Here is a 12,761-nt window from a genome sequence, read left to right as displayed (position 1 = left end):
ACTCAGAGTGCATCAAAATTAGCATCTGTGTGTGACTTTTTTGTGCTGACTTGCCATCTACTTTAAAGGGAAGTGGAAATTTATGCCCCATTGTCGGCACAAGCTGTGAAGTTTCTGCCAGGTGCCTTAATAATTCATATGGCTACACGTAATTGTGAGGTTATGATTGGATGATAACAGTTATGGGATTAGGCAGGAAGTTTCTGTTATTTATCTTCTCAGCTGCAGAGGTATAAAACCATTCAGTGACTTTCCAAAGACTTGGACGAATCAAATGTAGCTGCAAGCTCTGCCATGTGGGTCATGTCCTCTGAATGATTATTGGTTAGAAAGACATGCTTTATTGTGTGCATCCACCAAACACTGTGGATACTTTAGCAACCACACACAGTTGGTATTCTAAAGCATCTTGTTACTGACATTTTTTGTACTAGAAAAAAGTACAAATAGGGTTTGAGTATCAGTGGACCATCTACCAGTAAGGACATTTCTCAGACTGTGGGTTCTTTCTTCTTTTTATTCCTGCTTGCTTCAGTAATAACTTTTATTTGTGCAGCTCTTAATTCTTTGTATGTGCTCCTTGCACAAAATACTGCATACACTTCTTACGAAGTTATCACTTCCTGCTTTTTTGCTTAGCTTGTAATTTGGGCTTTTCCCTTCTCCCTTTTCCCAGAAAGATCAAGCCTGTTGGAACTGGCTGGTTAATTCACTGTGCACCAGATGTAGCGTAGTCTAATCCCTGAGGTTTGCCCAGGAATGTGCTGGTTCTCTCTTCTCCCTAATGAAAGAAATGCAGAATAAGTATATCAAATTTTAGGCTTGTGGAAGCCAAACTTAAGGCTGTCTGTTTTCTAAAGCTATATAAATTCAAACTAGAAGAGGGGGAGTATTATTAAGTCATTTCTGGAAGAAAATAAGTTAAAAATGCCTTAAATCAATGCTTCTTAATGGAGAGCAATTTACAAATGGGGTGGGGGAATTTGGGACTTTAGACAGCCTCTTGTTCCCACTAGCAATGGCTTCTGACAGCCAGTAGAGAACTGTTTTATACTTCTTACTGTGCCCTGAGGATAGAATGCTATATTTCTCCCATAGGCCTTAAGAAGAGTGGCACACAGCAATCAGACCTAATACTAAAGAGGAGGTTGCCGATTGCCAGCAGGTACAAGAGTTGTATTGAAAGGATGTCTGAGATCGATGTGTATCATGCAAAGCTGCCTTGGATGGCGTGATATTTTTATATCCCAATTTTTATATGGAGTGAGGCATTCAGCGATGATGTTGTATATTGATGGGTGATAGTGGACTAAACATTAAGAACCAATTCCTTATATAAATAATTATTATATGTTAGCATTTAGTGCCCCATAAGACTTCTTTCCAGTATTTCCGAAACAGAATAGCATGGCTAACTCTCAGGAATGTATCAATGTCCATAAACTCTCAAAAGTTTTGCAGGCAAAAGATAGAGGCTTTTGCTCCAAAGGCGCTTACAATCAACATTTGCCCCCCACACACACACACAATTCGGAATGAAGAGGCAGACACAAGAATTGGGAACTAAAGGGCCACTTTATTAAATTACAACAGCATAACTGTCAACACAGCAAGGGCCTAACTAGCAGTACAGGTCAGGCCCTGGGGTCACTCCTGGACCTCTGCCCTGACCTGTCTGGGCAAGCCCCCGCTGCCCCAGGTGCAAGACATCCATGGACATGGCTGGGACCCGGCCCAGCCAGGCAAAGTGTTTCCCCCCCTTAAAGCTCCTCCACCTGGCCGTGAAGCTTGGGGAGGAATGGCTTGTCCATGGGTCTCCCCCCAGGGCATCTGTCCTCACAACTGGGCTGTAAAGCAGCCAGCCGCTCCTGACAGACCCCCATTCCCCACCAATGGGGATATGCCAAGGGGGCTCACCAGCCCGCTGATTTCCCCCAACTTCTAACCTACCACCACCAAGGCCAAGCCTCTGCTTAGGCCTTTGTGCCCCACAGGTAGCTTAATGCCAACCTGAGTCCTCGCCACATATCATTCCAGAAGATGTTGTTCCCTTTCACCAATAGGTGAACTCCATCCTCTCTGTAGAGGTCAGAAAATTCAGCCGTGATTTGCTGATGGGACAGATAGATTACCAACCCTTCCACCCATGCCTTAAAAAGGGCTCTCTTGGCCTTACGCCTAGCCCTCTCAATTGCTTTTGGGTCCAACACTTCCCTCCTCACATGTTGCAGAAGCATTGCAGACCACATTAACATTAAACCACCAGGCCACTACTTGCCTATATGCTGCAAGCCTGTGTGAGCCTATAATGGAAGGGCCATGCCCCACAGCCAAGGTCATTACTTCACAGGTGAATGACAAGAATGTGAGGCGGAGGACCGCACCTCCCCTCCAGTGCACCAAGCCACCTTGCCTATGCCTGCAAGTTTGTGTGAGCCTATAACTAAAGGGCCATGCCATGCAGCCAAGGACTTAACCTCCCAGGTGAATGACCAGAACATGAGGCAGAGGACCACCCTCGATTGGTCACCACCATTCTGCGTCAGCAGGTGAGGATCATCAGCCTCCTGCGGCAATACAGCACCTACAGAAAAAAATGACATTCTACAACACTGAGCTGGGCTGCAAATTTGATCGAGCACTCCTGGCTGGCACCGGCCAACCCGCTGGATAAATGGCCTGGGGCTGTAGCCCTAGAGGCTGCCCAATCCTAAGAACTGGGTGCTGAAAGAGACCTGCCAGGCCAACTTGGGCAGCGTTGCCTCTGAACCATCCAGGCTGGGGTGTGGTGAGGGTGTGCCATGCATGTCAGAACAGTGGCATACCCAATCACTGGCCCTCCACATACTGCCCAAGGAGGACTCCAGGCATAGCGCCCAACCACCCTGGGGCCCAATAACCTCCTAAGCCCCACTGCCTTTTGCCCATTTGCCACTGTGTCACCTATAAGATTCACGTTGTGAGCCATAAATGCTCCTTATGACCCATCCTTAAAGAATTAGGCCATAACAAAGTGGAGCAGCCAGAAGAAACTGTGGCACAACAAAGCCGGAAGGCACACTAAACCCAAGCCACCATGCCCCCCCCCCACATAAACCAGCATACAGCACAATCAAAGGCCAATTGAGTGCTGGGTGAAATGGCAAACTAGATTGCCCTCTACACTTCTACCTTTCAAGCTGGCAAAATCCTGAGGAATCTGGGCCAGCGACCAGTTAGCCTCAAGGGCAAGCTAACCAGTTCCACCATCAAAAGACCCTAAAGCAGTGTATACAGAGGCATCGTAGAAGGCGTACAGCTCGCCAACTAGAAACAGGCCTCCCTCCATAAGGTGGCTTCGTTAAAGGAGTTGAGAAACCCCCATACTTGGAGGTCCTCCCACATGCCTGCTGTAATCCTAAGTTTGAAATGTGGTAACTGCAGGGTAATCATGGCCTTGTTACTGCCATGGACAGGTGAAACATGCCCCCTCAAGAAAAGAGCTGAAGCAGCCAAAGACCACACCTGAGACACAGCGCCCAGTTGGTAGAGCCCTGACCACATAGCATTGGCCCTTAAATGACAACCCAACAGCAAAGCATCTTCTGGCAGGACCGGGAGGAGGCAAAATAACAACTCAGTGTTGCCATTGACTCTTTCGCGCCAACCCCACACCTCCGAACAACCTGATGGCCCAGTTGAAGGATGCATAGCATACAGAGCAGGAATACTCTGGTATAGCATCATTTACTGGGCCCTACTAGGTGGTAGAGTAATGAATGGAATTAACTACTACAGGCTTTCTGGTAACTAATCAAAAGGGGGGAGACTGGCCAAAAAAGGGGGGCTTTGGGGGGTTGAGCAGTGATACATGAGCAAGGCTTGTCCATCAGACATTCTTATGCAAAGCAATGCATCGACACACTTGGGGGACTTTCCATGTCACTGAAGTGCTTTCAGCCTTAATGTCAGGCTATGGATGACAGGCTATGGCAGATGGATTCCTGTACCACTGCAACAAGAAATCCAAGCTCTTGGTTAAATGGCTTTATTCAGAAATCAAATCATTTCCATAGATATGTCCATAGGGTTACTCAGAAGCAAGGTAGGTATCTCAGCAGTAAGAGCAAGATTGACAGGAATAGTAACATGGGAAAATCTTTCCTCTTAACACACACGTTCGCTCCTTCCCCCTCCCAACAGTAAATAGGTCTTTTGGCGCGAATTTGCCCTGAGAACGTCTTGCATACCTGTACTATCAAGTTGAGTCACTGAGAAAGCAAGACATAGTAATGCACGGGAATGAGTAGTATACAAAGTCATGAGCACTGGAAGTTTCTACAGTCCTTTAGATAAGCACCTGCAATAAGCCTGTGAAAGAAACAGTTATGGCATTGGCAATATGATATTAAGTTACAGCATGAAGTATTTGTTCAGAACAACAGGTCTGCATTAGTCTTAGCATTAGCTAATTACAACAGCATCAGCATTGGCATGGATGGGGCTCAGACATGACACTTATAGGGCTGGGTCCCTATACCAGGCCCTGCTGGGTATACCCCTAGAGACACCAACACCTGACTCACACTCTGCTGCCTAGGGCAGGATATAGTGGAGTGAAGCCATCCCTAAGGGCCCTGGATATACATGACATAGCCAGTCAGGGGCTATGCAGACATAGCCTGCAAAGATGGGCGGGTGCCAATGGTGCCTGTGTGGATGGCACTCCAGCTACCTCACCATATAGGCCCATCCATCTTATGTCCTAGCTTGGCCATGTTGAGCGTAAAGTGCCAGCGGGCGAGGAAGCAGGGACTGACCCACAAGGCCCCCATGGCCAACCTTACCCCATCAGGATCAAATGGACCTACCATCGCCAACCACTGGATACCTGCCACAGGTACTGGCCCGGACTCCAATGACCAAACCCAATACTTTGTCACCACTTTTGCCTCACAGCCATGCACTCTATAGTCTGGAATCCATTCCCCTCACCACCATTACCTCATTATCAGGTGATTGCACCACAACTGCTACCAGCCCAGGCTCTGACAACCAGCCTCTTTGGGCCATATCCATGTCAGTTTCCACCGTCACACCCTCTGGAGGTTGTTTGCCAGACTCGTCACCGCTGGCGGCGCTGAACGATCCTCTCAGGCCAGATGAACCCAACTTTGTCAGTCATGAGGGTTGTGTTGAAAGGATGTCTGAGTTCTATGTGTGTCATAGATCTATGTGTGTCATATAAAGCTGCCTTGTATGGAGTGATATGTCCTCATTTTTATATGGAGTGAGGCATTCAGTGATGACGTTGTATAGTGATGGGTGATTAAGAACCACTTCCTTATATAAATAATTATTACATGTTAGCATTTAGTACCCAATAAGACTTCTTTCCAGTATTTCCAAAACAGAATAACATGGCTACCTCTCAGGAATGTATCAAAGTCCATACACTCTCAATAGACTTGCAGGTAAAAGAGAGAGGCTTTTGCTCCAAAGGACCTTACAATCAACATTTTTCAACAAATAAGACAAGAGAAGAAGGGGAAGGGAGGTTGCATTCAAACATAATGTGTAACCAATATTAAACTAACATGTGCATTAATCTAGCGTGTTGTTAGGACATGCACCTTGCTCCTCCCTTCTTGCTCAGACCATAATGGGATCCTATTAAAAGCCTAACTCTTACTATAGATACAGTTAAAGGTGTGTTTTTTTCCTCCACAAACCAGGATTCTAAACTGGAGTTAAATGCAGGTTTATAATCCAAGTGTTATGGGGCATGCTTGCATTTGTAGATTATAGCTAACTGAACTTAGCTTCTAACCAGGACTCTCTACAAAAGAAGTGGGGAAGAACAGAGAAAGGAGCAAGGCATGTCTGAATGAAGTCAAGAATAGCATGGGTAGATGTTCATGTATTTTGGTTTTGTGACTACTGAGGGTTTAATCTAGAAGTTCTCAGAAAAGAATTTTGAGAAGGAATCTCAAGGATACATGTGCATTTCCTGGCATAAGGGGCAGGAGATGGTGGACCAAGTAGTTCAAGAAGGTAGGAGGGCAGCCGGGGAGGCTAGAATTGCAAAAGTGAAGGTTGTGGGAACAAATCTAAAGGCAATTCTTATAGAGAGCAGCATTGGAGGCGTGAATGGGTGAGACCTTTGAAGCCACTGCCTGAACTGAAGGACAGCCCATTTATTGCCTAGAACAGCATGATTGCTGATATCTCTGTGGATACTCCTGTGTTGCTCCAGGAGCAATCAGAGAATTGCATAGTTAGGTACCACACTCAATATTTCTGTGTCATCAGTATGGCACTTACATTCTTCCGAGCCCATTGATTCCAATGGAATTAGAAAGGTGTAACTCTGCTTAGGATGGCATTGCCAGTAACACAATTCTCCCCCACTTCCCAAAAGGAACATGCAAGCATTGCCTGGAGAACAAGCATAGGAAAACTGTAACAACACTATTATCAGGTAACTGCGCCTAAGGGGAAGAATCCCAACAATAGGTGAGGAATTGGCCGCTGTGAGGGAACTGCAGAGTTCTATCTGGCCAAGTTTTCTAAAGGTTCGGCAATTCAAATATTTGCTCAGAAGAGTTGGTGCCCCTGACCAAAAGCTGGAGTATGTGTTATACCAAGTTTGCACATTGTTAAATTATGAAACTAATCTCTCACCCTTTCTGCTTAAGCACTTGGTTTTGCAACGACAGCATTGCATTACCCATGATGTTGTATACAAACTTGGAGATTAACAATGTAAATAATTACAGTTTCCTGCCAGCTTCATAGGATTTGCCTTGTCTCCCTTGAATGTTTTATGCCTTTAACAAATGAGGGTGGGTGATTGAGGAGGGGTCCCTTTTGCTTGATGCTGTGCAGAGGTCTGTAAAAAAACAATAAAAACCTTGGCCTCTTGTTGTTCTAAAAAGAGAAATAAAACACAACCATTAGTTATTTCCTCCCATTGTAGCCCATCACTTTTAAAATATTTCTTTTTTGACAGACAAAACTTTCCAATGCAGCCCAGCAGTTTTATATTTAATATCACAATTGATGCTTATGGTACATGTGGACTTCTGGCACGTCCATCTGTCTGGTTCTGCTACCAGTGTGGGAAATAGCTCCCAACTTGTTTCCTGATGCTCCAGGGCCCCCCGCCCATTCCCTCTGTTATTCAGCTATATCACAACTCTTCAAACAGCTGGAGATACTTCTTTACAAAAGGCAGATGATATAGACGCTCTAAACAACACTAGTATTTTTGTAAAAATACAACCACTGTTGTGTTATGACAAAGAGGGAGGTCCAGATAAGGGTTTTGCTCATGTTAAGCTTTTTAAAAATTGAGTAATTCCTAAAATGACCTTTTATCTACATTTTATATCCCACTTTTCGTTCGGTGAACACGTAGAACACCAGTGCAGTGTGCTGACCCAGGCTTGGGGCGACCTGGGTTCAAATACCTGCTTGTGGCAAAACTCATGGGGTGACCCCGGACCAGTCATTCCCACTCAGCCTGACCTACCTCACAGGGTTGTTTGTAAAGATAAGATGGAGGAGAGGAGAACCTCTGAGCTGCTTGGAGGGGAGGCTGGGATGAAAATGTACAAAATAAATAACAATTCTTTTTGAATCACAACTGATCCCTGTGAGTTAGGCTAGAACACAGGGGTACAGTGGCCTGCTCAAAGGCAGTCTGTGAATTTTTCATAGCGGAACTGGGCACTGGGATTTGGGTTTCCCACATCCAAGCCTAGTCCTTCTGCCACTGCACCACACTGCCTCTAACATTTGTCAACTGGTCTTGCACAACAAGTCTGCATCCTCATCAGCTGCATCCTCATCAGATTGTGACCTGAGGCTGGCAGAGAAAAAACCTGAGCATCTTCTGTGAGCCAGGCAAAACCCTAGTTTGCATCTGGTGGCTCAGTTAAAGTGGAGAAGGCAAATAGTTTAATGTATTAGATTTATTTTTGTATGGTCAGTATTCAAGAAGAGCCTTTGCTCTCCCCTTGTTTGTTGCAAAGTGCTTCACTCTCTTGGGGAGTCAGGGCCATTCTGCATTGCAGCTTCGTTTGGGAATGTGTGAACAGCCCTTTATTTCTTGAACGAAGGAGGCTCCTAAAGCAAGATCTGTTACGTATAAGAAACCTAATGTTTATATGTACATTTCAAAACAGACAATTTGAATGTGACAGAAATGTGTTGCAAACATTAATTAGGAAGCAGGGATTGGCTTCATCTTCCTGCACTTGGTGGCAAGCCCAGGTTTCCCTGAGTATTGATGTATTGTTTGTATAGATCTTTATATAATGGTCCCATGGAAAGTCAGTGCAATGCCTCAGCTGATAATAAAACACTTTTAAAAATAAAGAGAAAACTGTCACCTAGTTCTCCTTTTGTCTCTGCAGACCCAAAGTGAAACCTCTACGCTGAAATGCACCGTTGCTTGCTGACAAAGATTACATATTTGCTTCACAGCAGGGACAGTGCATATTCTTTTACAATTTATTCATAATTTTAAAACTTTCAAATATGCTAAGTTTTTTTTTAAAATAAGGCTTTGATGTTCTGTTCTAGGCTGAAATTCTGACAGGCATCACTGTCTGCAATGTCAAAGACGCTGGTCGTGCAGGCCTTGTGCTGCTAGAGAGAGGCTGTAAGACTGCAGTTGTAACCTTGGGCCTGGAGGGCTGTATAATGGTCTCTGCGAAGGAACCCATTCCAAAACATGTTCCTGTTAAGAAGGTCACTGCTGTGGACACCACGGTATGTGTTTGTGATTTTAGAGAAGAATTTTAAACACTATAAAGCTCAAGCAATCAGCTACGTATTTTGAGCAATATGTTGTTGTTTTTCAGGCTGTTATCCAGTGAATGCCAGTTCACTCAAGGTTTATAGGTTGTGTTCTGTAGATAGGCTAGAGCAGTATGTTCTTGACGATATCACTGAATTCTTCCCTCACGCTCCTATCTCTTCGGTATTGCGGCAAAGAGCATGAGCAGTAACTCTGTTGTTGCTTGTCCAGGATGGCAATGTAATCCCTCAGTGATCACCTCAAACACCTCTGAACTTTTGTGTGGTGGGAGAAAGGAGACGCCCAGTAATTCTCCGACTCCCCAAAACCGAATGCCTGGTTCTGTCCACACATGCCTGATCTGTTTGTGCTGGCAAAAGCCCTTGCTTTGTACAGCTTTAGTAGTATCAGGTGCTCACATTCCACAGAATCTCGTGAAAAGGCAGAAAGTAGTGTGCCAAGCCAAATTAATTTTGTTGTCATTTGTAAGGTCAGTGACCTGCATAGATCATAAGTGGTAGGGTGAGGGAATTCCTCCCAGTATGTTATAGCAGGCACTGATTGAACAGTCGTTTCATGGAATGTTGGGGTTATTAGTTTAGCAGCAACAGCTATCAAGAAAGGCAATAGTTAAGGTTCTGATAGCAATTTTATCTCACTTGTATTTCCCAGAGCTAGGACATTTTGTGCTAGTAGTTCTGTCTGATGTAAATCCAGAATAATTCTAGTGATATTGCTGAGAGCACTGTATGTACTAACTATACATTTTAACCGATTGATGTCATAAAATGCAACGTGTTCTCCTGCAGCAACCCTGACATCTCCCCCCACCCCCTTATCAAGGGAACAGATAGAGCTATATGTACCTTAATGAGAATAGCTGATTCTGTTCAAGGGAGAGCAGAGCTGTGCAGCAGAAGGCAAATCTGGGTTTATGTTGGTTGCTTGTGTTTATGGCTATCGTGACCAGTTAGAAATCTTTTTGCACCTCCCAAAATTGTTATTTTGCTGCACAACTTTTCAGCAATAGGCTAAAATTCAAAGGGATAGGCAAGGGCATCCTATAAAAACACCCCTGTGTTTCAAGGTATTTTCACTCAGAGAAGCTGTGGGCCCCCAAGTCCCCAATAAAAGACTATGAATCTCTGAACAAGTAGGTTGGGGTCCAGCAAGTTATACACATGTTCTGCATATGTACTTGATATTTTTTTCAGAGGGTTTAGTCACAGAAGTTGCCCCCCCCCCCCGCCCAGCTTGAAGTGCCAGATACTCTATGCAGATGTAGAGTAGCATCCAAAGGACCTTGTTCCTTCCTTTGGCTTGGGGCGGGGGTCAGTTGTTGTCATGTGCTGGTGGCATTTTACCCTTTAAAATGTTCTTTCCTCAGTACCACTATTGCATTTTGAGCAGTTGGGGGTGGGGGTTGGAGATTGTGCCTCAAAAAGACATTGATCTATGTGCACGTTTTGCACTGGATTTGAGTTTCAATAGTAAAAACTCTTACTCAAGGAGGAGCTTTTGGTTTGGTTCTGTTTACATAAGCAATTCAGCAATCCTAAGCAGCAATCCTAAGCAGGTTGTCTTAGGAGTCTACTTAGGTCTACTCAACAGGGCCTACTCCCAGGAAAGTGCTCTTAGGATTGCACTGTATGTCTGTCTTTTTGTTTCATTCACTGAGATTGCGCCTAGCGCTAGCAAAGTCACTTCTCTATGTTAGAGTTTCTCATCATACTATTGCTTTATTGTGCAACAAATGCACAGTTGTAACTCAGTTGTCAGTGTTCCAGGTATCTTTCTCCTTGTTAGGAGGGGAAATCCCTTTTTAGCAATACACTGCAATAATTTGTTGCTAGGACAATTCAGTTTTTCCTTCTGCTGCTAACACATCCACAGTCATTTGAGGTACCCTGTGTACATGGGACAGGTATTATTTATTTATTTATTTATTTATTTATTTATTTATTTATTTATTTATTTATTTATTTATTTAATCGTATTTATATTCCGCCCTCCCCGCAAGCAGGCTCAGGGTGGATAACAACATTAAAAACATTTCATTAAACATTAAACAGAAAACATTAAAAACATTGTATAAAGGTATTAAAAATAGCAGCACTCTTCTCTTGGTGGCAGCAATATCGTCGATTACAGAAAGTACAACAGTGCAATTGAACATGGCAGCAGCTTAAGAACAATGGTGGGCAGCTCTCATAGGGAGGGGAGTAAATGTTATATCCTCCAGCCAGTGGAGGCCCAGCCTCAGCCATAAGCCTGGCGGAACAACTCTGTCTTACAGGCCCGTCGGAAGGATAGTAGATCCTGCCGGGCCCTGGTCTCGGTAGACAGAGTGTTCCACCAGGTAGGAGCCAGGACTGAGAAAGCTCTTGCTCTAGTCGAGGCCAGGCGGGCCTCCTTGGAGCCAGGGACTGATAGCAATTCTTTTCTCCTGATCGGAGAGTCCTCTGGGGAATATACGGGGAGAGAGTCCCTCAGGTACGCTGGCCCCAGTCCGCACAGGGCCTTATAGGTCAATACCAAAACCTTGAACCTGATCCGATACTCCACTGGCAACCAATGCAGCTCGCGCAATACTGGTGTAATATGCGCCCTATTTGGTGCTTTCATAACGATGCGCGCCGCTGCATTTTGCACCAGCTGTAATCTTCGGGTCAGGCAGAAGGGTAGGCCCACATAGAGCAAGTTACAGTAATCCAACCTAGAGATGACCGTTGCCTGGATCACTGTAGTTAAGTCACAGGTAGACAGGTAAGGGACAAGTTGTCTGGTCTGCCGCAAGTGGAAAAAAGAAGACCTGACAACCGCTGTGACCTGTGCCTCCATTTTCAGGGAGGCATCTAGGATCACCCCCAGGCTCTTAACCCTTGGAACAGGTATACCTATAAACCAGTACCTGTAATGTTACTGATGTGCACGCTGCATGCCCATGCCATTTTGAGATCTCTCAAGGCTTTCTAATCTTAAATGTGTGAGTAATGGTTCTGTTTACTCAGTAGTCCAGTGTGTACCCTCTGCATATGGTCAGAGGCATTTTTTCCCACTTAGAATGTTCCAGGCTGTTTGTATGGAAAATCAAGTCCCAGGGTTCAGCCCTGGCTCAGCTGTACCCAGCTGTTGGGGTTGACAGAAAAGTGCTGATGCTTGGTTTTGAGAATGAAAGTACATGCTGGATTGCTGAGTAAAACTGTATTTTATGATTTCAGTGTTTTAACTATCTGGCTTCCTTTTGGGCGTGTGTGTCAAGGGGGGTGATTTCATTTATACTCTTCAACCCATGTGGATTTTCTCTGTGTGGTTAAGCAAAGAGTTTTCATAGGAAAGAGTTTTTATTAATTAAATGCCTATGAAATATTTAATGAAACCATTGTTCACATTAGTCATCTCTTAGAAGTACATGAAGCCCCTGGTTCTGTTGGCACCATTTGCATTCATCCTGCTACTTGGCCTGGTAATGTTCTGTTCCCACAAAAACAGATATATATCGTCTTCTAGTCAAAGATGCAAGAAGGTCACAAGCAAGGAGCCCCTTGAAAGAAGAAGCTTGTTATCATTTTAGCTTGTTGTATTTATAGAGTTTCAGAACCTTTCCTTAACAATAGCTGCTTCAGATACTCAAATTCTTGGCTAACTTGTTATGATTTAATACACCAAACAACCTTGGAGAGGTTAGCTAGTTCATTCTTGTTACTTTTTCTGTTAACAGAGTCTATGTAGAATTAGTGATTACAAGTTTCTCATTCATCTGAAAATCTTTTGGCCCTCCACCAGTACATCTATAATACTGCGAGCTTCTATGAAGTTAAACATTCCTCCCATTCTCAGATACTTCCTGCACCTGGGCCTTGGTACATTATATGCTGCATTAGTTTGAGTTAAATGGCTCTTCATATCTATACATGGCAATACTGTGTAACTATTGTTTTATGCCCCTCTCCAAAGTTGTTTTATTCTAGGCCTC

At 44.4% G+C, this 12,761-nt stretch overlaps 1 protein-coding gene across 9 annotated transcripts in view; it reads left to right on the top strand.

Moving 5' to 3' along the window:
• Positions 1–12,761, top strand: part of RBKS (ribokinase) — a 97,517-nt gene that overhangs the window by 60,315 nt on the left and 24,441 nt on the right. For all 9 annotated transcript variants that reach the window (XR_008596941.1, XM_054978786.1, XM_054978742.1 and 6 more), the window contains one exon: positions 8,569–8,757. Coding sequence is in view for 8 of the 9 variants with exons in the window: in XM_054978786.1 (XP_054834761.1) it covers positions 8,569–8,757 (189 nt within the window). In the remaining variant the exon portion in view is untranslated. The remainder of the gene's footprint in view (positions 1–8,568; positions 8,758–12,761) is intronic.

Source organism: Eublepharis macularius, chromosome 1 (assembly GCF_028583425.1).
Source record: "Eublepharis macularius isolate TG4126 chromosome 1, MPM_Emac_v1.0, whole genome shotgun sequence".
In the NCBI taxonomy this organism is placed as follows: domain Eukaryota; kingdom Metazoa; phylum Chordata; class Lepidosauria; order Squamata; family Eublepharidae; genus Eublepharis; species Eublepharis macularius.
The sequence above is the reverse complement of the archived record's forward strand: the minus strand, read 5'-3'. Positions and strand labels throughout refer to the sequence as shown.